This window comes from Grus americana, chromosome 19, assembly GCF_028858705.1.
Source record: "Grus americana isolate bGruAme1 chromosome 19, bGruAme1.mat, whole genome shotgun sequence".
In the NCBI taxonomy this organism is placed as follows: Eukaryota; Metazoa; Chordata; class Aves; order Gruiformes; family Gruidae; genus Grus; species Grus americana.
The window spans coordinates 6,840,415-6,867,927 of record NC_072870.1 but is presented as its reverse complement, the minus strand read 5'-3'; the positions used below and the strand labels follow the sequence as shown (position 1 = coordinate 6,867,927).

The 27,513-nt window shown below is 47.3% G+C and overlaps 2 protein-coding genes, 1 long non-coding RNA gene and 1 other non-coding gene across 9 annotated transcripts; 1 reads left to right on the top strand and 3 right to left on the bottom strand.

Moving 5' to 3' along the window:
- Nucleotides 1-23: 23 nt before the first annotated feature.
- PEX12 (peroxisomal biogenesis factor 12) lies at nucleotides 24-12,940 on the top strand. Of its 6 annotated transcripts, none has more exons than XM_054847561.1 (9): nucleotides 24-178; nucleotides 489-1,033; nucleotides 1,703-2,491; nucleotides 3,645-3,731; nucleotides 7,629-7,754; nucleotides 8,504-8,699; nucleotides 9,905-9,961; nucleotides 10,375-11,419; nucleotides 11,549-12,940. In XM_054847561.1, the coding sequence occupies exons 1-3, from the start codon at nucleotides 53-55 to the stop codon at nucleotides 2,100-2,102; spliced, it is 1,071 nt and encodes a 356-aa protein (XP_054703536.1). In that variant the 5' UTR covers nucleotides 24-52; the 3' UTR covers nucleotides 2,103-2,491; nucleotides 3,645-3,731; nucleotides 7,629-7,754; nucleotides 8,504-8,699; nucleotides 9,905-9,961; nucleotides 10,375-11,419; nucleotides 11,549-12,940. The 6 variants fall into 6 exon arrangements, with proteins under 6 accessions (XP_054703536.1, XP_054703534.1, XP_054703533.1 ...); XM_054847559.1 differs by having other exon boundaries at nucleotides 1,703-3,731; nucleotides 7,502-7,754; nucleotides 10,375-10,589; nucleotides 11,267-11,419; XM_054847558.1 differs by having other exon boundaries at nucleotides 1,703-3,731; nucleotides 7,502-7,754; nucleotides 10,375-10,589; nucleotides 11,253-11,419.
- LOC129215033 (uncharacterized) lies at nucleotides 4,980-6,802 on the bottom strand. Its single transcript, XR_008579872.1, has 3 exons — nucleotides 6,547-6,802; nucleotides 6,026-6,106; nucleotides 4,980-5,108 (listed from the first exon to the last, which is right to left on the bottom strand). It is a non-coding gene; the product is annotated as an uncharacterized LOC129215033 (long non-coding RNA).
- LOC129215309 (Z30 small nucleolar RNA) lies at nucleotides 5,654-5,751 on the bottom strand. The gene has a single exon (XR_008579950.1). It is a non-coding gene; the product is annotated as a Z30 small nucleolar RNA (small nucleolar RNA).
- Nucleotides 12,941-13,232: 292 nt separating the features above from the next.
- UNC45B (unc-45 myosin chaperone B) lies at nucleotides 13,233-26,055 on the bottom strand. Its single transcript, XM_054847480.1, has 20 exons — nucleotides 25,791-26,055; nucleotides 25,487-25,656; nucleotides 24,420-24,456; nucleotides 23,911-24,086; nucleotides 23,263-23,352; nucleotides 22,591-22,758; nucleotides 21,238-21,406; nucleotides 20,788-20,958; nucleotides 19,787-19,958; nucleotides 19,127-19,427; nucleotides 18,627-18,721; nucleotides 17,809-17,950; nucleotides 17,217-17,357; nucleotides 16,895-17,022; nucleotides 16,399-16,465; nucleotides 15,912-16,025; nucleotides 15,698-15,813; nucleotides 15,211-15,328; nucleotides 14,957-15,112; nucleotides 13,233-14,046 (listed from the first exon to the last, which is right to left on the bottom strand). Exons 2-20 carry the CDS (start codon nucleotides 25,646-25,648, stop codon nucleotides 13,780-13,782), a joined length of 2,790 nt encoding a protein of 929 aa, XP_054703455.1. The 5' UTR covers nucleotides 25,649-25,656; nucleotides 25,791-26,055; the 3' UTR covers nucleotides 13,233-13,779.
- Nucleotides 26,056-27,513: the final 1,458 nt, after the last annotated feature.

Genomic DNA, 27,513 nt, shown 5'->3' with positions numbered 1-27,513 from the left:
CGGTGTGGAGGCTCCCCCTGGCGGCGGGGCGGGCCGCGGCGCAGCGGGAGCCATGGCGGAGCTCGGTGCCCACCTCACGGCCGCCTCGGCCGGCGATGGCCGGCCCTCCATCTTCGAGGCGGTGGCCCAGGACAGCCTCATGGCCGCCGTGAAACCCGCCCTGCAGCACCTGGTTAAGGTAAGGGTGAAGCGGCCTGCAGGCCTGGGGATAGAAGGGGCCGGCGCGCTGTGGGGAGCAGGACACTGAGGCGAGCGGTGTCGCGAGGGTGGAGATTCCGTGGGGAAACCACTGCAGAGAGGGACCCTGCTGCACGGCTCTGTGCCGAGACATTCATCACCAGGGTTTACCTCTGGCCACGCTCACAAGCTAGCATAACAGTTCTGACCTACCCGGCTCGCTTTACGAACTGGAGGCATAATTTATAGCTACTGTAATTTAGCACATTACTCCGCTTTCAGTTCCTTTCGTTTTGTGTCCCTTTCCGTAGGTGCTTGCTGAGTCTAATCCTGACCGATACGGCTTCCTCTGGCACTGGTTTGATGAGATCTACGTCCTTCTGGATTTGCTGCTCCAGCAGCACTATCTGGCCAGGTGCAGCGCCTCCTTTTCTGAAAACTTCTATAGCTTAAAGAGGATACCAATAGGAGATTGCAGACAGCAACCTCTGGCCACTGCTGGCCTGCCGAAGAGGCAGCACTGGAAGTCCCTCCTCTTGCTGGTTCTGGTTCCTTACCTGAAAGGAAAGCTAGAGAAACTGGTGTGCAGCCTGAGGGAAGAGGATGAGTACTCCATCCACCCTCCATCATCGTCCTGGAAGCGCTTTTACAGAGCCTTCCTAGCTGCCTACCCCTTTGTAAACATGACCTGGGAGGGCTGGTTTCTTATCCAGCAACTGTGCTATATCCTTGGGAAAGCTCAGCATCATTCACCCATGCTGCGGCTGGCCGGCGTTCGCCTGGTCAGACTGACTGCAGAGGACATCCAGGCCCTAGAGAAGAAATTGGCTGGAGTCACCTCAAGTGAAACACGCAGGTACGTCAGAACATGGCTTAGCAGCTGCAGTCTAGGGGGTTCTGTGGGTGTGTCAATTTAGAGGTGATGCTGCAAGGAAAACTGTCTTGTTCTCCAGAAATTCTTCAGGATGAAGTTTACCTCTGGCAAAATGTGCTCCAAAAGGGTAGATTGTCAGTGTAAGTAAGGGAACAAGTAGCAGGAATTAGCTCTACAAGATTTTGTGGTAATGAAATTGCAATGTTTGGGGGCCTTTTTTGGCGCTCCAGCCTTTATCCTGTTCAGTCTTCACCTGCACTTTTCTAACAAGGGAAGCAGATGGCAACAATATTGCTAAAAGGACAGAAACTTAGCTCTTTGACTTTTATGAGCTAGTCATGACCACATTTAATGTCCTGTAAAATGATGATCAGTGAGTGAAATGCTGTGTAGTCCAGGTCCCCTCAATCCAAACTCTTCCAATTTAAACTTCTGAACAAAACAGGATTTGAAGCTTTTTTAAAATACAAATAATCTGAGAGAAACATCCTAGCAGATGCCTCATTACAAACATGGGGTACATTGACCAACCTCCCTAGCATTAAGCAGCTGTACAAAGCAATGACTTACTCTCCAAGTCCTTTTTGCCTTGGTTTGCAGATGGACAAACGTGCAGTAGTGATGATTTCTCATATCTTCTCTCTTTTACAGCATTAAAACACAAGTGCAGTCAGCAGTTAGGAAAGCGTTGGGTGGCATTGCCTTCTCCCTGTCCACTGGGCTGTCCATTAGCATGTTCTTCCTCCAGTTCCTGGACTGGTGGTACTCCTCAGAAAACCAAGAGACGATCAAATCTCTGACAGCGCTCCCAACTCCTCCACCCCCTGTGCACCTTGACCACGAGGCCAGCTCAGCTCTCTTACCCAAACTGAAGACCGTGTGCCCTCTGTGCCGCAAAATTCGTGTCAATGCCACGGCCCTGTCCACCTCCGGTTATGTGTTTTGCTACCGCTGTGCGTATAATTACGTGAAGACTCACCAGCGCTGCCCGATCACAGGCTACGCCACAGAGCTGCAGCACCTTGTCAAACTGTACTCCCCTGAGAGCTGAAAGGCCTGCCTCGTGCTTTGAGAGCGATACATCTCTGAGGCTAGCGGCTGGGCAGCAGTGAGCCTAAATTTGCCTCTTCTCATGTCCCATAGGAGACTTTCAACCACTACAGCTCATCAGTGAGCTCTAAAGCTCCTTTGAACTTGGTGGCAAATCAGAGTTTTGCTGCCTTTGTGAAGGCTCTCCCCTTTGTTTATTAGCTGCTCAAACATCCTGACAGTTTCAGAGGGATCGGACAGCCACAGTTTGTCAGTCGGCAGAGAAATGCCTTCAAAGACCAACTGAAAGGGAAGAAACATTGATTTGGATAAGAAGAACGCAGATGTGAGGATCAAAGAGCATCCCTGGTAAAAGTGCTGCTCGAGGGCATGAGCCAGCAAATTAAAGAGGTAGGGAAATTTTCTAGGCAGGTTATTCCTCCATTAGGAGCTTCCCAGGTGCTCGTGCTGCCCAGGGCGAGCTCTGGCACTAGCGCTTCTCAAAGAGGTAGAGGCAGGCTTGGACCTCTCCTCTGATCGTGCTATTCTTGAGTCTCCCAGCGTTTTCAGGCTACTCACCTTTGAATTGAGAACATCACACCCCTAATTCCGATCAACAGTTCTAAATTTAGACTTTTGACTCTTTAAAGGAACAAAGGATACCATGAACAAGGATACAAGGGGGAGATTACATTTTCTGCATGAGGGAGAAAAACAACAAATCAGATTAAAGCAGCAACTGTACCAAATGACGAGAGTCGGTTTTGTTAAGTCTTTGCATCTGTTATTATCTGCTTTGATAAAGCAAAATTCTTTCTTGATTGAGACCTTAACATTTCTGAGGACTGGAAAAAACAGAGCTTGCGCCTCTAGGGGCTCTATTTACATAAGGGAGACTAGACTAAAGCTGCTTTCATCTTTGCAGATGATGATGCTGGATATAAGATTACTATTTTGTAGGCTGGGAATCTTTAATGTCTGTGTTTGATTTAAGTATTACACTGCAGTTATTCCAGTCCCAGCCCTGTAGCACATTCATATCATAAGAAAGCATCCCTTCATTGAACAGAGGAGAGAAGAAAATGTGTGTGACATTATGCCTGGTTCTTGCTTGACACCCGATTTTTCATGATGGAAGGTTTTTTCCTGACTGGGCTCTAGGGAGCAGCAGTTAGCTACTCCAGACATCACAGTGACTTTGCTTATAGAATATGAAGAGCAAAGTTTGCCGCACAGAGTACATGTCTTTTCAGATTAAGAGATAGGTTCTAACATTTAATCCACTGAACCAGTCATCTCATTTCCCCCCCCCCTTTAGCTCTGCTTCAGAAGATAAAAATCTCTAATATCCTCACTCACCTGTAAGAAAGATAGCAAGGTTATTGAATAATGTGGAAAAATACAGTAATTTGCATCCTCCCAAAGATGCTTTGGAAAACACCTACTATAACAAATGAGATTTGTCCCCAGTGCTTGTCCTATTATCTCTATACAACTTCTAGACCCTTCTACCTGTGCCACTAAGGAATAATAATAAAACCTATCTCATTTTTCCTTTTTCCAGTAGTTACAAGATCCATAAAGACACCTCTCTTCCTTTAGAAAGCCAGTAAGAGCACATACATCTTCCTGGAAAAGAGATCACATCAAGGTGTGAGATTTTCTCAGATTTCAAATCACTTTTAACATAGCTGGCTTTGGGCTGGATAGTAATTCACATCACATGCTATGTCAGTTTTGCTTCATACAGAGACCATCATCTCTGAAAAACCAGCATCCAAGATGCTCCACAGTCTTTGAATCACCTGTCTGATTAGACAGACCAGGGCCTGATTGTCCTGTTGACTCTAGTGCAACCACTCATTAAATAAAGGCTGAGGGATAGAACTGATGATTCAGTTTCAGGGTAGGTTTGTTTCCCTTTTTTTCCTTCCTATACTTTCCTAATTATCTCTGTGCTGCTCAGAGAGAAGCTGGGCAGACCGGGGACAGAAGACTGACCAATGCCAATTGACCCGCCAGCACTGCACAGCTCTTGGGCAAGTTCTGCACCATCCCCCTTCCAGCCCAGGAGGATTCACTAACTGAACAGCACAGCCCAGTTGCCTACATGCACGCTGCTCCACAGCTCTACTCCTCCTTCTCCCAGGGTTCATCTCTCTTTCTCTCCCCAGCATGGCCACCAAATGCCCACCTGTCAGGCCCTTGCTGCACAACACCCTGTCCCAGCCAGATTTGGCCAACTCCACTCCAAGACCTGCACAGAGCCACCCACATCTAGGCCTCACAGTTCCAAACAGCTGCAATTACTCTCTTGAATGTTAAACTGCTCTTTAATGCCTAGCTGACTAACAGGCATTAAGCCTACAATGGTGACAGGCTCAGCAGTTACATGCCAGGGTTTATTAGTGTTCCTGCAGGCAGCTGCAGGATACCAACTTGGATTTGACTGGTTCTTGTAACCCTCCTGTCCTTAGCAGCCAAACACACACCCATTTATTAGGTTTATTGTCTAAAACAAAAGCTGTGAAACTGATTCAGGTTATACAAACATTCCCATTTATCTGCTTTTTGACTGCAATACTGTTATTAAAGCCAAGATGGTCTAAAGACAAGACGACAGAAGATTTTTCAGGAAACACTAACTTTATTACATCAACCTTTGGATTTACATATTAGTTTGTGGCTTCTATACAGTCATGTATCATATATGCATTCAGGATGCTTTGTTCTGTTGCTTAATACATCAACATTAAAGCAGCACTGGAGTTGCCCAGTACCTTACTGTCAGAACTTGACTTTGCAAGTCTTAAAAAGTGTTTAGTGAACCTAAGCTACATTCACAACTCATCTAGATGCTCTTAAAATATTAGTGCATTAGCAACTGAGTTGCTTTCCCTACTTAACAGAAACCACATGGCTTCTCCTGTTAAGGGAGAACCACAATTATACTCCTAGGTATACATTCCCCATAGAAACTTCCTTCTCCACAGGAAGAGAGAAATGAATGTAAAGCTGTCACCAAGACCTGGAAGAGAATAAAAAATGGATTAAATAATCACTCCATATCTTTTCCTGTACTTGCTTGATTAGCCCAGCCTTTCCCCCCACCCCCTTCATCCAGAGCAGAGCACCAGAGCCAGCCCTGACACCACAACTCACTTCCAAAAATACTCTGTGCTGGCAATCACTACATGAGAATAGAGCTGAACCAACTGCTAATGAGGTGTCTACAGGACAGATGGCTCAAACTCCATTTTACAGAGTCCGCATTGCATTTACAAATGGAGAAGATACTCCACTACAGTATCTGGAGTTTTGTAAGCCCTGTTGCACACAGGAGAAAACCCAAGAAACCCCTCTTGCTGCAAGCTCAGTACTAACCCCGGTGTCGCAGTAAGATAGACAAATCCAAACAAGTATTTGTACAACTCACTTTTCAAATCAAGGTTTTGGTTTTCTGCCAGTAAAAGAAATTGCTCAAAATTCTTAGTGCTTTTTCAGTATTTTTTAGGGTGCATCAAAAAGTTTCAAGAAGCAAAGCTATTTACTCTGGATGAGCTTAGCCTAAATAAGCTCAGAGAGAAGATTACATGATCATGCCCTGGTCAGAGCAAAGACACAAAGTCTTAGCAATACCAGTTCAGAGTATACTTCGCTCATCATTGCTTTGGGCAAATTTATTTCCATTCAATAAGGAGCTTACTCCCAGGTCAGGAACTAGAACAGTGTTTTTTTTTCCTCCTGGAGGAAAAAAAACACAAACACACCTCCCCACCCTCAAGAAACACAGATTAACTTGGGATCTTTTCAGGACCACATGGCTTTCTATAGGACAGAGTTTGCAATAAGTTAACACTGATCCTTGGGAGATTAGACAGGAGTGGCTGTTACAAGACCGAAAAACTGAGCCCCAAGTGGCTATTTCTACCTTCCTGTACCCACCTGTCACACAGCAGCGCAGAGGAGGTGGTACTTTGCACCATCAGTACAGATATAGACTCTACACAGATCTTGTGTGTTCAGCTGTGTGCTTAACAAAGCCACATTGGTAGAGTAACATAGGCAAAAGCTTTCCATTTCCCCTTCCCAGCACCGTTAGCTAAGCCAGCAAAACCCCTCTTTTTCCTCCTGACACTCCTGTACAAAATGCCACCTCACAAGGCATGAGACTCTACATAGGAATTAATTAAAGCTTTGGCTGATCTGCAAGCACATGACAGGTAAAAGGAACAGGCTTAAGTTTTATGCTTATCCATGAATTAAGGGTTTGGGTTCTTTCTCCTTTTTTCTGCTACTGTTACAGATAACAAGGGGATGAAACACATTTAGCAGGGGAGCAAGGGAAGGGAGGAGGGTGACATGTCTGATAGAAAAGAGCTAGAGAAGACAAGCCATGAGTGGGATTCCAAGAAGGTCAGGAGACCTGCTACCAAGCAAAAACAAGAGGAAAAAACCCGTCATACCAATAAATGTTGCTGAAGTCAGTGGCTCCTCAAGGGTCCCGAGGCCCATTTAGATCTAACCCTTCCCTCATGTGACTATTTGCACACTATTTCCCATCTCCTACCCTGCATTCTCCCCCAGCCTCCTTGCAGCTCTTCAGTCCCCAGTTCCTCTGCCCCGTCCACCGAACTCCCCCTACCCCAGCCCCGCTTAGCCTCCTGCACCCCCCAAATATTCTGTCCCCGTCCGGCTCATCCCCCCACACCCCTTCAGCCCCAGACACCCTACCTCGGTCGGGTTCACCTCCTCACAGCCTCTCTGGCCCAATTCCCCCAACACCCCAAGCCCTCAGCTGCCCTACCTCGTCCCCCCAGCCCCTCTTAAGCCCTCCAGGCCCCACACTCCCCATGGCCCCTGCACCCCCAGCCGCCCTCATCCCACCACGCTCCCGCAGGCCCAACCACGCAGAGGCAGAGCTGCCCGCCTTTTGTCCCACCCCCGGTGGCCAACAGCCAATGGCAGCGCGCGGCACTGCCGACGAAGCCGGGTGGGTGCCAATAGGAATGCGCGTTAGCAGAGCTCGGTGCGGCGCGAGCTGTTCCCGCCCTGAGGAGGCGGCCCGGCCCGGCCCGGCCCGGCCTTTTCTTTTCCTTGCAGCATCCGGCCCTGGAGCTGTTTCGTTTCTCTCCCCTCCGTTTCCTCAGCGACAGGCAGAAGGCAGTGGTAAGTCACTGCCTCAAACGCTGTCCGGTCGTGAGGGCCCGGCTGTCTTGTTGTGTAGCAACGGCTCCACGACAAGGGGCAGTGTGATGAGTGTGGTATCGCCGTTACAACTAAGAAAAAAAAAAAAGGGAAGAAATAAAAAAAAATTGTGTGAGGAATAAAAATATTCCAACAATTGAACAGAAGGTGCTTTGGAAGGAAAAATATCATGATTTAATATGCAAGTTAAAATAATATGCTTTCTTGTTTAAGGCCAGATGGATAAAACCATCCTGATGTTTTAAAGCAGTAACTCAGTGACACGCATGCCTGTTCAGATGTATTTCATGTGGTTCTTCTGGGGAGGGGATTTCTGGCCCTGGCCTTCCCTTCTGTGCAGGATCAAGAGGAGGATCCAACCTGAGGGCAAGACTCAGAGTTGAAAAATAAAAGTTTTTTTAACCCACCTATGTACCTGTGGGTTTCATTCTGACTCTGCGCAGCCCACAAGGAGAAATCTCAAAAGGTAGGGAAGTCTTCTGTAACTTGTGGTGGTGGGCACCATGAAAAATGCAACTGGGAAAAAGTGTGCTTTGTAATGAATGAAGAGAAGCCTGGGACACCAGAATGGGGTCTGGAGGGGGATGAAGAGAAAGGAGACAAGGGGCAAAGCAAGGAAAGGGGGTTTTTACACCGGCTCCTGCCAGGCGGGTTGAGCCAGGGGCTCTCTTTGACATGATATGGAATCAAAAGCTAAAAAGCATTTTTACTTTGTACATGAAGCTGTAATCCTGCCCACGAACACACTATGTTTTTATTTCCTTCCTATCCTGCAAGCATGTTTCTGCAGTCTAGCACTAGCTTGCTCTTTTTTCCACACTATTTCATTTTCTCTCATCTCCTCTCAAAAAATTACACAACTTTGTTGAGCAGATACCCAGGGCATGCTCATCCACCACTGTGCAAGGCTTCTCAAGGCTTTGCAGTCAAGCCCACAACCTTCCCTGTTCTCAGTGCTCTCACTATTGCCCCAATCTCAGTGCCTTTGCTGGAATTTTGCCCCAAGGAGGGAGGTGACACTGAGGATGTTCCAAAGTGGATCACTTTCACAGAGAAAAGTTATGAGACAATTTTAACCCATATCTGTAATTATTTCAGCTGAAAGTTTTATATGGGCATGATTTCGGTATAAAATTATTAGCTTTAGTGTAAATGCTGTAATTTGGGGGGTTTCTTCTGAACTATTTTTTTTTAATTGTCTCTTTCTTCTGATAGATTTTGGCCACTGGAAAAGTGCCAGGGGGAGGAACGTAATAACTCCGGAGGGCTGGGCTCCAAGCAAAAACCAGTTTTGAACTTCAGATAGAGCTAGAAGGATCCAGTGAAGTCTGTGGACACTGGTGCTTCATCACAGGAAACACAGAGGAGAAAAAAACAAAACAAGCAGAGAAGAAGTGAAACCAGCAACAAAGTAAGTTTCATTTCTCCTAGATTTTAATAGAGGGAGAGGGCAAAGGAGAAAACAGGTAACACAATCCGGATGCTTTATACCCCATTTCTGCTGCGCATCATTCTGGAACTTAAGGATTTATAATATAAATATATTTAAGGATTTAAAATTGATATTTCAAATATTGAAGTGTTAGCCCAGAGCTAAGAAGAAGAGGCGGGGTAAGCCCTTTTCTGTGTCACATCTCGGCAGTCTGAGACCTCGGCAGTCAGCCAAGCTGTCCTGTTGCAGCACACTAGAGGGGGGCTTTGGAACTGGATGGAAAAATTCCTCTACCTGATAGCAAAAATTAGCCCACACTAACATTCTTGCTGCTTTAGTTGTACCATAACTCAAAGCTACGAGGATCAGGGCGATGTTGCTCAGCAGAACTAACTCAGAGGAGAGGCAGACAAGGCAGGAAACTTGTCTTCTGTGTCAGATCTGGAGGAGATGCTCATTGGAGTTTTTGTGCCCTGCAGCTCTGTGGCTTAATATTTGGCCATGTGGAAGGCAAATTTGTGCTACTGGAAATAAGCTGTGGTCCTGTCACAGGCGAGATCTCTTCTAGGCACACTTTCACTTATTTCCAGGTGCTTTTGTACCACAGATGTGTTTTGTAGCAAGGGGGCTGGATTTCATTTTAAGGAATTGGCTTAGATGTGATGCAGATGCACTTTGCCACCACTTCAACGAATTTGCCTGCAGTCCGAGTGCCAAGTGGCAATCAGCTGAGATTCAGCCGTCTTACTACCAAAGGTGGCCAAACAGAGCTGAAAGTAGAACGGTCAGTTGTTATTATTGATTGATTATTAATTAGTGAGATTACTGGATGCTGAAGATCGAGGTGAGGCTTAGCACAGCCTTTTCTGAGTCATTGGAGGGAAGGAGGAGGGGGCATGCAGTCCAGGAATTTGTAAGGGGGTGGTATTGAAGGGAGAAATGAGCCTGGCTGTAGAAAAACTGTTTGAGGCTGCTTCTGTGTTCCGACATCCCCTCGTGCTCAAGGACAGAAAAATAAACACCTGGGGGACACATTTAGGTTTTAAGCAAGCACTCTATTTTGGAAGTGGAGGAAAATCCCTGTTGCTCTCATCTCTGTGACTCAGTGTATTTATTGTTCAAAGTCTTTGAAAGACTGATGTTTCAGCATAAATGGTAAACAATTTTTTTTCCAATTGTTTCAGGCCCAGAATGACTCTTGAAGATGATCAACAGCAGCAGATGGTCTGCTTAGCAACAAGGTATCCTGAAGTAGTTTTTTGTGTTGGAAAAATATGTTTTGGTGAAAAAGCAAGAAAAAAAAAAGATATCAATTCAAAACAAGATCAAAAATATACCCTTGCCTGTGCACCGTGTGCCCTGCTGAACTGTAGAGGCGTTGTAAAAGCAGAAATTGGAAATGAAAACTACAACTCAGAAATAAGACCAGACTAGATTTAGAAGAGACTTTTTGGTCTCTTCTTTTGTTTCCAGACTGGAGAAAATACTTGCACTTTGAACAGCGAGATAATGACCTTTTAATTTTATTGAAACCTGGAGCAGTGAAATCGCATCTTTAACCTCTACAGGTGCAAAGCCGAGTATCTGTAGCCTGAGTACTGGGTTGTACACAAAATGTGGTGCTTCTCAAATTAACCCTCTTCCGTTTCTGCAGGAGTGGAAATATACACAACGTAAGGTATGAACACAAAATCTTCAAAGTATACAGCAAGGCTGGAGATCACCGTGGCTGTGCCTGTGCTGTGAAGATTCAGCCATTTACCTGTGTCGTGTTTTCCAAAGACCTGGACTCATGGCTAGCGGAAGGCAGCACTGTCAGGAGACTGAGAGCTGATGAATGGGCTGTGTGGATAACTGCTGCTGATCCAGGTCCAAAAGACCCCTTTCCAATATTTCCTTTTATTTTCTTGCTCCTTGCCTGGCAGTGTTGTTAGTCTTAGCCAGTCTTACCTGCTTTCCTTCCTGATTTTAGGGACATTCTCCACTGCTGCTGCCAGTTTACTAAGCTGAGAGCTATGGACAGAAAAATTGTTCGCTGGCCAATTCTTGGGCAGTGAAAGGGGTATCACTAACAGAGTTAGAGGTTACAACAGCAGCTAATGAGATAAGGAGACCAGGAGCAGCTCCATGGTCCATGACCTGATCCCGTTCTGTTGCTTATCAGCTGCTGTCCACATGAGTTGCAAGGTTTCTGTCTATGCATTGTGTTTGTTAGTCTAATGAAGAGCAAAATATCTAAAACCAGCATGAGGACAGCTTGTCACTCTTGCAGTGAGGGACAGCAAATGCTCATGCTGCATCACATGTTTCTATTTGCCAATGTCTCTTCACAATCTGGTGAAAAATGGGAAAGACGGGAGGAGAAGGTCACTTGGAATCAGCCTGATGTAAATACATGAAGTGACTGGGGCTGGGACCAGAGTGGAGAGTCTGCTGCCAGTTAGAGCCCAATGTTTCTGTAGCATTGCAAGATCAGCCAGGTGTCCAGGGCTTTCGGACTGATCCGTTATTGCATCTTTGTTTACTCACCAGGTCTCCGAAACAAGGTTGGCGACAGCTGCTCCTATGCTGGGATTTTTAGCAAAGGAACTGAGACCTGGGAAGGAGATGAGGATTGAGTTCCCTGAGGAAGCAGTCTTTGCAAAAGCAGCTGGAAACACATGGAGTTGTTCAGGAAAATTTTGAAGAAGCAAAAAAAGGTATTTCAGGCAGCTGTGGTCTGTATTTGTAACCTTTCACCAATATTAAATCCCACAGAATCGTTTCAGAGGGCTGGATTTACATATCTTACACTAACGCTAACTGTTTCTTCTGCTTTGCCTTGTTAGTGAAATCTCACAGCATAATATATACTCCAGAAAAACTCAGTGAAGATCTCCTCCAAGAGCATCCAGGGTTGGATATTTTAACGGAAAATCAACTGAAGCAGCTTTCCGAGGAAGTTCTGATATTTTCCAGAAGCTGGGCTGTTGAGCTAATTTAGATTTACACTTGTTTGATAACCGAGAACAGGTAACTACACGGGATCCAAACAAGGCCCTGATAGGGCCATGGTTACATACGTTTGGATTTTTTTTATTCTGTGTCTCAACTAGAAGGATATCCTTTGTAATGGCTGGTCCTCTCTAAAAGGCCATTCTTGGGAATCCTCTACAGTCTGTTTTAAATCAAATGTAAGGTTTCAATAATGCAGAGAAAAGAGATACTTTGAATGTCAGTGGAATTACATCATTCCCTGAAGTTTCCTTCCAGGCACTTGCAAAACCCAATGCTCAGCCTTTGACTGCACGTAGGCGCATTGCCAACTGGAAACCACCATGCCAAGACAGGAAACTGGAAGACTTTCTGGCTTTGACCAGAAAAGCCAGAACTCCCTCCCATACTCATCATACTGCTCAGAAAAGTTAGCAAAAGCATAGGCATTCCATCTTAGAAGCCATTTTTTAAAAGACAGCCTCAATTTAGATATCTATGTAAGTAAAAATGAGGCCTTCTGTCCATGTTTTAGCTGAGAAATACAAATAAATGGCTTTTGCAGAAGTAGTTTCAGCAGCAGTCAGTGTGGGTTAGAAGAACCTGGTTGCTCCAAAGAGGAGTTTTAGTGCGAGAAGGAAAACTCTGTATAACCGCCCTTAGATACCAATGGCATTTTCTGTCCAGGTTTCAGACATGCTGCTTAGCTAAAACTCTGTGTAGAGTTAGATGCAAAGTACTTTTGAAAGACAGATCCAAAATTCCTAAAACTAGGTATCCAAAATTGAAGGCTGGTTGAAAACAAACCATATTGTTTTCCACCACAGAATGACCTGTAGGTCATTTGGTTTGGAAGAGCAGTCCGATATCCTCCTAGTGTGATTATAAAGCACCAGCGATTTAACTGAATGTCGTTACAAGTTAGAAAAAGAGGCACTTTTTTTTTTCCTTAATCAATGTACAAGGAAAGACTATTCCTGTGTTCTTATCATAACCCCCAACACTTATTCATGCCATGCCTATCATGTGTGCATCACCACCATTTAGTATGATCAGAAATATTTTAATGCATTTGAATTCACATTTAAATCATTGCTGAGTACAATTATATTTACTCTATGCTTAGATTTTCTTCCCTCTGGGGACTAAAGCAAGGGTCTGTGATTTTTTTTTTTTGTTGCCCACAGCATGCATAAAGAATCTGTGTTTGAATGTAAACATTTCTATAATAAAGTTTAATTGATAAACTGATGTGTTTGCTTCTCATTCTCCTTCTTCCATAAATGAGGTATTTTCGACATTCCCTGTTGAACCAAACACTGTGCCCTGGTGTGAACCTCAGCTTACCCCACTGGTGCCACCTCCTCGCGCAGCCTTTCACGGTGACTTTGCACGTTCGTTTGAGCAGCGCTGCATAGTTTGCAACTGGTGAAAATTCAGCCTGTGCTACCAACTACTCCACCTTCCCAGGTATGATGCAAGGCTGCAAGTGGGAGCTGCTTTAGAGTCTCCATTTGCTTAATAAAAGCAGAACAGGAATTCCACGTGGAACAAAGTAGTGAATTTATTAAGAGTTCATCCACCATCTTCACACTTGGGCACACCGCTTAAGGCTGTTTAAAAATACCATAAATGAACAAAAAGCACACAGCTAAAACCCAACCTATTTTCCGACTACACAATAGAAGGAATTTAACCCCCCTGTTCCGCATTGCTAGGAATTCCAGAAGTACCAGGAGCTGTCGGTGGCTGCCGAACAGATTTCAGCTCAGCTGAGTTTCCTTCCAACAGCCCGCCACACGTTTCTAACACAACCAACTGGTACAGCTGGGCCTTGAAGCTTTCATCGTTATCGGCTGAGTGGGGCAAAGGATTTTCACCCCCTGGGAATTACTCAGATGGACACTTCCAAATTTCCCAGGCAAATGTCCCCCTTTTCCTCACAGTTTCTGATCCTCCAAAGTTATCCCCAAACTATTCCATGCCTTGAGCAACAGCACTAGATTTTCCTCATGGCTCTTACTTTTCCATATTTCTCAGTAGCCTTTTTTCCCCCACTCAGCCTTTTTTGGTGCTTTTCATTTCCTCATGCCTGAGAGAGAGGTTTGATCAGCCCATAATCCATGCACCTTGTGAGGCAATCCCGTGCCACGTTAATGATGTGCTGCTTCTTGGGGTCATCTTCTTGCTTGCTGATGTATGTCAGGATCTCTAGGAGCTCCGTCTCCACCAGCTTCTTCGCTAGCTCTTTGTCAGCACTGATTAAATTGAAAGCGATGACCAGTCCTCGGTGCTGCACTTCCATGTTATCATGCAAGCAGAGCCTCTGCAGGATTTCAAGCCACTGGGTGGTCTTCAAGGGAGAGAGAGATCATTAGCATTGATCTGAAGAATACCTCAACCAAGAGTGTGAGTTTGGCAAGGCATTCCTCAGCAGAAGGAAGCACAGGGACTCACCTCTTCACCACTCATGTCAGGTATGGTTATTGGATTTGTTAACTAAGGAAACCTGGCTCCAAACTTTAGAACTCAATTTTTGTTACACTACAGTCAGAAGCTTTCATGGCACTAGCACCACATGAAACACAGTTCATTTTTCAGCTGCTGCATAATCTCTGTGCAAAGAATCTGATCAGAGTACTGACACAGCCGAGACGACCAGAAGCAGACGACCCACTCCCCCCACTGATTTTCCTGAGCTCCTCCTTTGGCTGAATGAATCATTTTTATTCTAACAAACTCCAGTGTCCAACATCAGCACGTGTGCAACACAGCGGGGTTAAGGACTTCTCAGCCTCAGCTCTTCCCAGATATTCAGCTTTGTGGGGTCTGAATTGTTAGGACTGTGCAGGAAATGGAGATGGTTTGAGATCTGTAAAGCTCAATATATTATCTATCAAACTCTTCTCATTTCTGAGTGAAACAAGGCTTGGATTTCAGGTTATTTATGAAAAGCTTTCAGGGCCTATACAATAATATTCTGCATTCCTACCCTTGCTTGACAGTTAGCATCCTGGACTTAGCTTGAGAAATAGCTATATAAAAAGGTTTCAGTTCTGGGATGAAGTCTAGAATAAGGCAGGCTGGTTGACTTTGTGCTGGGACGAACGAGGAGCATGCACACCCAGGTCTCGGCTTCACCGTTAAGTTCCTCTCTATCAAACTGGTGGACTACATCTTCCTTTTGAGAGGCATTTTCATGACTGAGCCAGGCCCCTTCAAGGGAATGTCTACACTGCTAATAATCAGATTTATGGCCTTACCACTTCAGTCATCTTCGAGCAGAGTTTCTTTTGTGCTGCTGTAAGCATGGCCAGGGCTCCTGCCGCTGCAACCTGGACTTTCTCATCATCTTCACCACACAGTAACACCACCAACTTCAGCCGGTCATTTCCATCAGCCACAAACCGCTCTTGAACCTAAAAAACCACAACCCCATGAGATCCAGCAACACCACATTTAGGTAGGGGCTCACCAACTGGTGCATGCAGCAAGCCCGAGACGCCCAGCAAGTTACCTCCTTGTTGACCACCAGGTTGCACATGCACTCTGTGGCTGCCTGTCGAAGTTGGTCGTGATTCTCAAACATATAGTTTTCAATATCTGGCAGAGCCCTCTCTTTGACTATCTTCATCCTGTGTTGAAGAGCAGTCAAACAAAATACATCCTGGGACAAGCAATAACCAACTTACAAAATATTAACTGCAGGCAGGGAAGGCTTTGAAACAAATTAGTGTCTGCAGCACTGGAGCTCGTGATATGTGGTTCATTCCCTATCTAATGCAGATTAGATTCATGTCTTTCCTCTTTCTAGAGGAAAATGTGCCACTGTCCTCTTCCTGACTATTTCATTAATCTTTTAATTCTGAGACTTTTGCAGCTGTGCCAAAGGTAGCTCAAACTGACCACTCTGCATAATCCTACAAGAAAAGTGTTGAACTGAAATTCACCTTCACTCCTGGGGAGGGAAGAAAGAAAGAAAGTCAAAAAGCAGTTAAACTCACCTAAGTTTATCACTTCTTCCTGAAAAGTTAGTGAGACCTAACAGAGCCTCGTAATTCTGGAGGCCATCTCTCTCTGTGTTCAGCAGGCTGACGAGGGGCCTCACCACCTCGTACACCTGAGAAGAAAAGGCATGTCACTGCTTTTCCAGCTCTCAGATCTTGACAATTTTCATTTGCTAAAGGAATTATCAAGTTTATTTTTTTTTAACCTTACCCTCTCTCCTGGGAATGCCATGTCTGGATTGGAGATAGCAGCAATTTTCGCCAGAGCATGAGAAGCCTTTATCTTGCCAACTTCTGTGCCTTCCACAGCCAGGGGTATCAGGGCCTAGTGACACACAGGAAAGCATTCAATGCCTCTGAGAAGATGTACACGATTGCCTTAATATACTAAAATAAGTTAAAAATATCCTAAAGATGTGTCTGTTGAAAAAATGGGTCTGGACTGTAGCCCACAGTGATGTCTCGCTTTTGTCCTCAAATAGGCACCATGCCAGAGCTTGTAGCTCACACAGAGTTGTTCCAAAAAGATTGGTTTTTTGGAGGCTTGCAGAGATAAAACTGGAGAGTCAGTCTGGGGCCCAGGGGCTACCAAGACAGCTCATGATTTTCTGTCTCCTTCCCTCACCATAGACACATTGCGGGCTCCCAGCAGACATCAACTGCACATCAGGTTGGGCTGCAAACATAAAAGCAATCACCTTCCCACCGCCTTGAGCGATGACGGTCCCGCGGTCCCTGGGGTCTTCACACAAGGCCAGAAACACCCTGCAGAAGCACAGCATCACTTAGTGAAACAGCCACATGGGGAGGCAATAACCCACGTGCCTCATGGGAAGGGAGCTAAAGCTTTGCAGGGGTGCCAGATCCACCAGGCAAATTCCGGTGCCCGCAGCACTCTAGGAGGAAGCAACAAATGGCACAGCAAGATGTTTCTAGGCCTGTATGATGAACTCTATTCCAGCCAAAACCAGTATAGCGGACTAGAAATTCAAAATGCATCCTAGCAAGGCAGCCCTTCAAGGTCAGAATGCGGATTTTTATGACATTGCTTAAGAAAAAACTTTGGTTTTAAATCTTTTCTCCCTTTCATCTCAGCCCCGTAGGCAGAATGCACCACCCCACAAAGCAAGGTGCCATCTCAGTGGCACATGGGCTGGCCAGCAGTCCCTGCTCCCACAACAGCAATGAAGGCACCTGGCAATGAGCTCCTTGCTCTGGTCCGTCAGTATGGCACTGTCCGCCTTCACCATGCAGGCTAAAGCAGAGACGACACCGGCTTTCAGCAACCGTTTCACCCGCTTCACCACAAAATCCTTCTTGTCCTGAGGGGGGGACATTGGAAAGGGATTAGCCCCTTAGCTGCTGCCATGCTGCTGACTACAACCAAGCCTGGTTGGAGACCAAAGCAGTTTCAGCCTCTGAGACAGGAGACCTGAGGTCTGTGACAATGGATACACCAAAGTAAGTCTTCAGATCCAAGCATTTCCTCCCAGCTCATTGGCTGTAGACAACCTACCTTGGGATGCTCCTCAGGCACATGCTGCTTGGAGAATTTTGCCAGTTGCACCAGCTCTGGAACCAGCTCCTTGGTATCATAGCTGTTGGTACAGTTCACCAGCGCAGAAGCCACAGAATACAAGATAGTCTTGTCGCTTGTCTGCACAGAAAAATAAAAGCTTATGTGAGGGTGAGGAGGGCACGGCAAGGAAACAGGTCCCTTGGAACTGCCATCATGGTGGTTTGCACTAGCTGAAGTGTTTTTAGGCTTATCCCTAGCTTTATAGCCCAGGGCAGAGAAAACCAAAAGGTTTTGATGATCAAACAGGGTGTTTGACATCAGATGCTGTCAACACCTTGATGCCTTTGGTTTTCATGCAGTTGCTGACAGTAAAGAGCAACCTTCCTCAGCCTTGGGAGAAGAGCAGGATGATAACAACCTTGAGATGTCTCCATGGCACAAGCAAACTAGAGGGTTTTTTAGTTTCGCTGAACTAGAGGTGAGGGGTTGGGGTCACAGCTCCTTCTGCCTGGGGAGACCGTGTTGGGTTGGAGAGCTGGGAAAACTTGATGCTACCAGAGGAATGAGGGAACAAGGTAAGGAGATAGACCTTGGCTAATTCAAACATAGCTTGCAGGGCTGGCTCATCTTCAACAAAGTCATCTTTCACATCTGCATCAAGGGTTAGATATGCCAGCCCTTCCACAGCCCACTTCCTGGTCCGGGCATCAATGCTGGTGTTGCACATCCATCTGGAAGAGAGAAAGACATCCACCTTTACCTTGGGAACCAGGACTAATTTCTTGGGGAGAAGAGGGAGGAAAAACAGATGTTGAGACAGTTTCAGGCCCGAATATCTACTCAGGTTTTGCTGCAGCTCCTAAAGACTGTGGGTGCTTCCCTTGAGACATGACTTTCCTCCCATGGTCCAGCTTAAGGGATCTAAATGCTGCAGATAAAGACAGATCAGAACATCTACTCAGCACTGCTTTGCCTTCACCATCACATGAAGCACGTGATGCCCTGCTATCTGGTGCCAGTAGCAGTGATCACCCATTCAGTCACTTCCTAACTTCATCCCACCTCCTTGGTTAGTCCACCTGGTAGATTCACCTTCAAAAGGTACTTGTGCATATTCCAGATAGCACTTGACGAGGCTGTACCATTCTGGCAAAGAGAGAGGCACCACGTCTGGTGTCTCACATGGGAAGTGAGTGAGGGAGAAGGGTTATCTGGTTATTGAGGCAGGAGGAACGTATGGTTGCTTGAGGCACAGAAGAGCTTCAGGTCCCAGTGCTCTGGGGGCACTGTCAGCTGTCAGGCAGCAACAGTAAATGAAGGCAACGTGTGGGCAGGATCTCTGGGGAAAGAAGCGTACTGTATTTTGCAAAGTACGGAACAACAGAAGAAAAATGTAAAACCACTTACTTTCGGCACTGCTTGGCTAACTTCTCAGTGGACCCCTCGGCAAACTGTCGCAGTCCATAATCTGTACCTCCTGCTGAGCCCAGCTTGCAGAGACCCTGAGGAGGATGAAGAGGACACCTCAGTGAGAAATGTTATTAATCCTCTAGTATTGCTGCCCCAAAACAGCCTAATCCCATATCTAAAGTTTGAAGTCAGATCTAACAAAGAGGAAGCATCCTAATACCCAGTAGATTGTTCATCTTGTAGCACGAAGTCAGATTTTGTGCTCTTATTGGATGTCTTTAATGGAAGATTAACCAGTTTTGCCTTCAAAGTTACCAATAATGCATGTGCTCTCCTGGCCTGCCATATCCCCCTTCCTTGCAGGGGGAAGCACAATAAACCATCCCCTCACTGAGGTGAGTGAATCCAACGTGTTCCCAGGACCTCCCTCCTCTCCCAAGTCCAGGGTTAAGCTGGTGAGTGTGCCAGGCGATAGAGGCAGGGGCTGCCATCCTTACCACCAGGGCTCGGATCTTAATCTTCTCATTCTTGGTCTTCTTGTAGATCTCCTTCAGGAGCGTCACCCCATTGGAGATGATGAAGGTGGCCCGGCTCAGCTTGGTGGAGGCATGGATGAGGGCTTCCACAGCCACCAGCTGGTCAATCTCCCTCTCAGACCCACACAGAGCAACCATCATCTCCATGACTCCCTTCATGCCAAGCAGCTTGTTGCCTAAGTCAAAGGGCCCTTGCAGAACTCCAGACACCATCTGGATTGCATGGAGTGTCTTATCCATGTCCTGTGGGTCGATTTTGCTCCTGCATGGGGTAGAGGGAGTTAGCATGTGGAACAGTAGTTGCTTAAAGTTCTCATTCCCTTGGGCAGGGAATGTCCTCCCTCAAATTTGGAACTGAGCTCCACTGCTGAAATACATAGGTATGTGGGACACGGCTGAGCCCAAGTTCATGCAAACGCTGTGAGATCCAGCAGGTAGAAGTACAACGTGAGGATGCGAGTATCCCAGCTGAAGGATCTAAAAGGATCTCAAGGAAATCATTATCTCCCAGGGCCTCAATTTGGCATCTAAGTGGATTGCAAGTGCCTCAGCTCATTCTTAACGCCTCCTGCCCCTGCGCCTCTGGGCCACCTCAGCCCCAGTAAGCCAGCTCCAACTCACTTGATGTACTCCTCGCAGATCACCCGGTAGTTGTCACGCTCCGGGTCGCAGCGCAGGTCATCGTAGAGTTTATTTAGGAGGACGGAGGCAGTCAGCTGGGTGTTCTCTGTCAGCGGCAGGCAGTCAGGCATCTCAGGAATCTGGCCCACCACTTTCAGTATCTTTTTTAAGCCTGGAAACAATGGAGAGATACAGCTGTTAGAGGGGAGACGGTCTGTACAAAGCTCGACATATTATTTGTTGGTTTCTTGCAGTGAAATAGCCAACTTGGACGGTTTTCAATTACTTTGCAGCCTGATCACATAAGCCTTAAACAAAGAAGGCACTCGGATATTTACTGGGGAGGAGCTTCTGCTGGTGCGATTACAGGTCTGCAGCATCAGGCTCTTATCCAGCTCTCAGAGTGAGATAAGCAAAACTGCGTTTGGTCCCTGGCTGGATCAGTCATTTTTGTCAGGAGGCATTAAACCTGCTGACCTCAAAGGCTGGAGGCTTTGACTGAGGAAAAGTCAGCGACTTTCAAGTGATTCTGGATGTCTTAACCCTCCTTTTGCTAAAGTGTTATTAAATAACTTCCACCAGAAGTTATCAGAATTGGCATGAAAACACACCCCACACGAATTCCTCACCCCACTTCCAGCTTTAGAAATGACCAGTTTAAGGGTCCAGCAAGCTCAGCGGCTGTTCATCTCATCTTAAGCCAGACAATTTATCCAAGCCAAATCCTCCTAACATTAGCAAATACATTGGAATAAACTAACCAGCGAAGTTCAGTCAGTCCTTTAGAAACTGAAAAATTCTTGTTCTCATACACAGGTTTTTCTCTCTTAACCTCAATACTGTTTCCTGCTAATAAGTTTAACTTTACTCCAGGCTTGCACATACCAAAAAAAGCCAGAGAGGATTTATTTTATAGAGAGGGTCAGTTCTACAGGTATTCAAGCAAGAATACACAGCTCCACATCTCCCAAACCAGAACAGGATGGAGGGGAAGGACTCACCATTGTCAATCACAAAGGTGGTCCTACTGTTGTCATGGTCTTTCAGGTCCTTCCTTGGGATATTCTTGTTGAGGAGGTTGAGAGCTTGGTCTCGCCCTTGTCCAGATACTTTCTTACTGACCAGCATATCCAGCAAGCACATTGTGATCATCCTCAGATCTTTTTTAGTATCTACACAGAAGCAAGACAGTAGCAGCCAGTTGCAAGAAATCATCTTTGAAAGCAGGTGAACCCAGTGAAAACCATTCAAAGCCATTGCGTGGCTGGAACGTGGGTATTGAGGTTAACACCATGAGGATAAGAGCTGTGTGCAGGTTGTGATCCTGGACAGCTGAAGGGTAAAGTCCCCAATTCACCAAGGAATAAGGTGGACATCCCAGGAGCACAGCCCTCCCTGCTCGCCCCACTTCTCCAGCAAGACTGAAGGACCTCCAGGTCATGCACTCTTACCTAGCACCACAGCCTCCTCCTTCCCGTGATGCTCCTCTTTCCCCTGGCCCAGCAAGCAGTCAGTGATGGTCTGCAGGAGGTTGCAGACAGCCAGGGAGATTTCTTCATTGTTGACAGACATCCACATACAAATGTTGTCAATGCCCAGGTAATGGAGAATGGCGGTGGCCTGGCCCCAGAAAGGAGAGAGCAGGGCAGCCGTTAGCCAAGGGTACGAGCCGTTCCTGCACACTTTAGAAAGGTCAGGCTCAGCTTGTACAAAGCAAGTATTTTCCTGGGTGCATCCTGAGTCAGTACAAGGCAGAGTTTTGCTTTTTATTCTTATTTTTGTTTACGATAAGACAACTCCTAAACTCTAGATTTGCCAGTAATGCAACAGACTGTTTCCAACAAGGACGATGAGAAGAGCGCGGCTGGGTTTGGAAGAGGCCCGTACACAAGGTTGTTACCAAAGAGCCTCTTTAGTGCACAAACCCCATCCTGGCTGTCAGCAAACCCAGCGTCACCACGCAGCCTGTCCCCATGCACGGTGGCACATCAGGAATTCAGGGGAGGCGTGCTCAGAAACACACTCAGCTAGTGGGCTTTGCAGAACAGCCTTTCTGCATATGACAACAGTTAATGTTTCGGAAAAAAAAAAATAGATTTCCACTCCACTGGGTTTTTATCCAGTAGATTTTATTTTTGTTGTGTTGTAGTTCCCCCCAACTCCTTTGTGCCATTACACTGATGTGCGTATTCATTTTGCACACGTCCATCTGCTTTCAACCATGTAACACAGACAGGGCTTCTCGTGAGCTGTTTTACACCGTATAACAACTGTCTGGGCATAGAGTAAGATATTAGCTGGCACTGAGACCCCTGGGAGTTGCCTTGGGATCCTTCCCAGGAATCTTAACTTCCTTGTAGATCCTCTCCCTGCTTTCCTTCATCTAAGCCTCAGACAAAACTTTGACAAAGTTATTCGTTGCTTTTCTGAGACCTGTGATAAGGACTCAGGTTCTTCCCAGCCGTGCTCACCACCATGTCTGTGGTAACAACTCATTGTGAGTTTTACTTCACCAGCACACATGAAGGCACCATAGGGAACACGGACAGCTTTGACCCCGGAGATGAGGAGCAGAGTAAAAGGGGCAGTTTCAATGTTCTGTTAACCCCACTTGCATAATTATATGTATTTCCCCACCCCCCTCATAATTCTAAATTTCTTTTGTAGGATTTTGGTTTTTCCTGCAAGAACCAGAAGGAAGAGAAGAAATCCCCACTGCTCACAAACATCGTGGACTATTGCAATTTTCCACTCCCCCAGGTGAAGGCAACAGCAGTGAAAGTCTCGAGCACCCCATTACTTACCCGAGCCTTGTGTCCCGTACACATGCCCGAAAGCGTCCTCACGGCTGCCAGGATCAGCTCAGCATTTTTGGTTTCTATCAGCTGCAGCAGCAAGCTGACCCCGTTGTTCTGGAAAATCCTCTCGGCACCTGCTTCTTCCCTCCCCAGGACTATGAGGTTGTTGGCAGCCTGGGTGGGAGACAGAAGAACCAGGGCTCAGTGGCACAGCCCTGCCAGCAGCCTCTGAAACACCTCTGTGCAGCTCTGGGACATCCCGGTGGGAGCTCTGGGGTGGCCATCTCCTGACGGATGCAGTAGACCAGCTCTGACCCCACCAGACGGTTTCTCCAGGTACATCTGGGGATCAGCTTTGCTCTGCCCAAGGAAAGTGGGTCACTGCTTGGAGGGAAACATGGGGAAGGTGTTGGAGATGGGCCTGAGCAGAAGCGCAGTCTGATCCCACCTCCAGTATTTCGGGAAGTTGCTCCACCTTCCTACAGCACAAGGGTGATGCCTCTTTGGGGCATTTCACCTCTCAGTTGTCTCTCCAAGTGCAGTTCATCTCCCAGCTCCTTACCTCCTCCTCCTCCACCCGGGAGAGATGGGGAAGGGAACGCAGCCTTCTGCTCCTTGGTGTGGCCTCTGACATTAAGAAACAGCAATTTGTCCTCACAAGTCCAGGACAGTTCTCACCTTTTCTCGCTTTTCTTTCTCACTGTTCTCATCCAGCAGAATTTCAAACATCTTCTGGACCCTCAAGTCTGTGGAGAACTGAATGCGCAGCTGTGCCAACAGAGAGTGCATGGAACATCAGAGGGAGAAAAATTGAGGAGCAATTTTCCGTTATCACTTCAAGGACACCACAGACCCTCAAAACACAGACAATCTAAGCTGGATAACAAAATAGGCATCACTTCTCAGAAAGCATCAATTACCCATCTCAGACTCAGCGACATGGACAGAGCCAGCCCTAAGCCATCATCTCTGAGACCTCACAGTACCTAGTGATGCAGGGACTTCGCAGCACCCGCACAACGGTAACTAAGTCAATGAGGTGACTGCAGATGCAGTCCAAAGCTGGTCCCGTTCCTTGCCAGGACCTTACCAAGACATTCAGGACCAGGCCAGCCTCAGGAGTGAGCTGCCATGCTTTTTAATTTAACTATTCAATCTGATCCTCAAATTTACATGCATCTAGTATGAACTTCCAGTTAATGGAGCCTATTTATCCCCCTACGTTGTTATGAGTTTCCAGTACGACCACCAATCCATCAGTGTAACCCAGAGCAAGGACTTCCCACACCTGGTCTGTGAACCTGGGACTGCTCCCCCAGCATTTACCTTCTCCTGGATGTCGGCCCCCAGTCGCCTCAGGGTCTCCTGGAAGTTTTTGTTGCGGGGTTCGATGGTGGCACATTTCTGAGCATCTTTGAATGCTTGGTCCAATTTCCCCAACTTTTCCAGAGCTTGGCTGCGCCGGTACAAGGCTTTGATATCCGAAGCATTGATGTCAATAGCTGGGAAAGCGATGCAGAGCCAGGCATCAGAGTTTGTTTCTTGGAAATCCTCTGCGTAAACTGATTTGCTTTACAGTGACTACAGGTCCTCGCGATGTAGCTACTAAATTTGTGAGTGAATTGGTACCTGATTAGCACCAATTACATCAACACACCAAATTGGTGCATCTTCTTTTGAACCTCCTCTACTAATTCCCTTGCGGCCTCAGCTCTTGGGTGTTAGTGCACGTGAAGGAATAAGACCCCGGTGCCCCAAAAGCAGATGTGGGAGCAGGCTGGAGCAAGCATACCCAGCAACGCAGCTCTCCTTTCTCAGAACAGCCCCCTCCTTACCTCTAGACGCATCCGAGGCTGCCTTGGCATATTCCTCCTGTTAAAGCAGAAGGGAGAGGTTTGTTAGCGGTGGAATAGCAGGGCACATCCCCGTTGCTGATGCACACTGCGACCTCTCCGTTCCCACTTACTAACAGGACACCCCAGTGAAATCAGCAGCAGCCTACAGAAGGAAAGATGAGGGTTAGGTACCTTCTCATCACTGATGAGGGAAGAGGAAAAGGTCTGTGATGTGGGGGAGACAACGTACGCTGAAGACGATGCAGCGGCAGACCCTGGGCAGTGATGGGAGAGGGGATACTACAACTGCCACTACTACAAGTGAGCTTTATGGCTTGAGTGTAGCGTTGCACAGCTTTCTCATAGTTGCTGGCCTGAAAATACTTATTGCCCTCCTCTTTCAGCTGGATGGGATCCTCCCTCTGCAGAGCTTTAAGGAAAAACATTAATTTGTGCCCCATTTTCAGCAGCCTGTGTCACCAGGGTCACTTGCCTACTCCACCACGGTGATGCAGTGGCAGACCCTGGGCAGTGATGGGAGAGGGGATACTACAACTGCCTATCTGCAACTCGTTCTAGGTAGGTGTCACTTCTGGGTTAGTGAAAATTCAGGAACGTACAAGCTAAAATCTGCTAAAATCCAACAGCAGGTCACTACAAGCTGACTGCAGGGAGCTGAGACAATTTTAGTACAGATACTAATAACTTTTTGTTTTGCTAAATATCTACATCTGCTTCTCTTGTGCTGGGACAACCAGCCAGAGCCTCTGCACCCCAACCCATGGCTTGCAGAGCTCTCCCACAAGCATGGAGCAATGCCTGCCACAAGCTTGTGCTTCAAAGCAACCAAGTGGGACCATCTCTGAGCCGAACCACCGTACTCAGCCCCATCAGGATTGAAGCAAGGAGGCAGCTTTACAGCTCCCAGGACAAGCCCAGAACACATAATTTCAGACCAGATGGCAAACACTCTATTCAATAAATGGACAAACCACACAGTGCCCTTGGCTGCCTCCCTGCCCTTCTCCCCTTCGGCACTGCCCAGGCAAGCTGGGAGCTTTTCTCACCTTTTTGAGGAAACACGCTGCCCTGTTCCTGTACAGCACCGCCTGCAGCGCCTTGTCCTTGTTGAGCTTTATGGCTCGAGTGTAGCTTTGCACAGCTTTCTCATAGTCGCTGGCCTGAAAATATTTATTGCCCTCCTCTTTCAGCTGGATGGGATCCTCCATCTGCAGAGCTTTAAGGAAAAACATTAATTTGTGCCCCATTTTCAGCAGCCTGTGTCACCAGGGTCACTTGCCTACTCCACTTGCCGAGCTTCACCACGAGACTGGCATATAATTAACGTGCACATTAATAAAAGCAGCTTACCAGGCTGAAGAGTTTGGAAAATGAAGACCTAAATTGCTCCTCAAGGCTGTGGCTTCTCAGAAGCTTTTCCCACGGCTGTTGTAGATCCTTAGAAGTCAATTAATAAAAGAAAGAAAAGCAACAACAACAACAAAGAAGAATTAAAGAAGTTCACCGGCACCACGGAGGGTTCGTGTGGCTCAGGAAAGAGCTCGCCTCCCGCTCCAAGTTTGGGCAGGACCTGGCAGCTCCTGCTGCCTGTCAGCATCACCTGTCACTGCAGCCTGTCCCCTCCTCGGCACGGCCGTGCTATATAGCGCCTGGGGAGGGCTGCGAGCCAGGGCCCCCGGCAGCCAGCCCAGCCTGGGGAGGGGGGAAACCTCCGTGCAAGCGGGGAGCACCTCCCTGCAGCCTGAGGGGATCCCATCCCACCCGCCGGGGCAAATCCCGGCTTCCCTCTACCCGCAGAGCTGCACAGGGTGCGGGAGCAGGAACAGCGGGGATTCGTGCCGAAAAAGCCCACGGCTGGGATGGCTGACCCCCGTCGCAGTGCTCAGACCCTTTTCCCTTTCTATTTAGGGAAGCGTGAGACAGCTGAGCCTCAGGGACGAGCGGCCCCGCGCCAGCAGCTGCGGCAGCGCCCAGCACCTTCCAGAACACCCTGGGACGGGAAGGCAACTCGCACCCAGTGCTGCTGCCTCCTTGCAGGGCCTTTGGGAGCCCACCCCACTGGGAATCCTACCCGTGTCCAGCACTGCCACGTCCCCTCATTTGGCAGCCCACTGACACAGGGCTCTGTACCAGAGCATACCAGCCCACTGCTGTGATGAGCGTCTCGGGTCTCAAATTGAGTGACACGAGTAGACAGAGCAGCACTGAGCTCCAAAACAGCTGAGCCTTTCAAACCCCCATTTCCCAGGGGTCGCAGTCAATCAGGAATTCTGCTTTGCAACTCATCTCCCCCAAAACACAGGCCTTGCTTTCCCAAGTGTACCTACAAGCATCCCAGCTATCAACAAATGGGGGAACTGGCAGCAGGGATGGGGAAATGACCGAGGAGAACACAGGCTGACTGGTACAGGCTCATGCTGCAGAGCTGAGCTATAACAGACAACACACTTCCACACCAAGACAAAAAAAAAAAATCAGTTCTCTTTAATATTGGTGATCGATGGTGTGGCTTGTGGATCTTATACAGCATGAACTGGCACAAGGCTGCCCTGGTCAGGTCTCCTATTTTCTTCGCCCTGCACTGACAGCTCTGCCTGGTCCCTGGTATCCGGGCAGGAGGGGACTGCAAAGCAGTTTGGAAGTGTCTTCACAGCACCTGCAGGCAGCTCAAACCCCTCCACCTGCTTGGGGGCAGGTCCAAGGCACAAGGGTCACATCTGTGGAGGGTGCGAGAGGCCATCTCTGCCTTGGATGGACTCAGCGCGGTGGCTTTTCTAGGACTCACATGGAGTAACGCACCAGAAACTCCTTCCAGTGTTGCTTTAGATATAGAGGAAGGGTCAGCTTGCTTCATTCTGTTACCCAAAAAGTAAAACTCCTAAAACTTATTCCAGTTTAGAGAGGAGATATTGCTTTATTCAGCACCGGGTGCTAGGTGGTACCCACAAATCTAGCACACCTAACGCTGGTTCTCGTCATATTTATACACAAATATTACAAAGATTACAAAGTGGGGCACTCCCCATTCAAATAATTAGTTCATATTTCTCTGCCTAGTATGCAAACTAGAACG

Excerpts from the sequence above, each read along its gene's own strand:
- PEX12 (XM_054847560.1), top strand. The coding sequence starts at position 53 with ATGGCGGAGCTCGGTGCCCACCTCACGGCCGCCTCGGCCGGCGATGGC. Across the intron at positions 179-488 it reads CCCTGCAGCACCTGGTTAAG|GTGCTTGCTGAGTCTAATCC; the intron begins GTAAGGGTGAAG and ends CCCTTTCCGTAG. Across the intron at positions 1,034-1,702 it reads ACCTCAAGTGAAACACGCAG|CATTAAAACACAAGTGCAGT; the intron begins GTACGTCAGAAC and ends TCTCTTTTACAG.
- UNC45B (XM_054847480.1), bottom strand. The coding sequence starts at position 25,648 with ATGGAGGATCCCATCCAGCTGAAAGAGGAGGGCAATAAATATTTTCAG. Across the intron at positions 23,353-23,910 it reads GGGCCGACATCCAGGAGAAG|CTGCGCATTCAGTTCTCCAC; the intron begins GTAAATGCTGGG and ends CTGTTGGCACAG. Across the intron at positions 22,759-23,262 it reads AGAAAGAAAAGCGAGAAAAG|GCTGCCAACAACCTCATAGT; the intron begins GTGAGAACTGTC and ends TCTCCCACCCAG.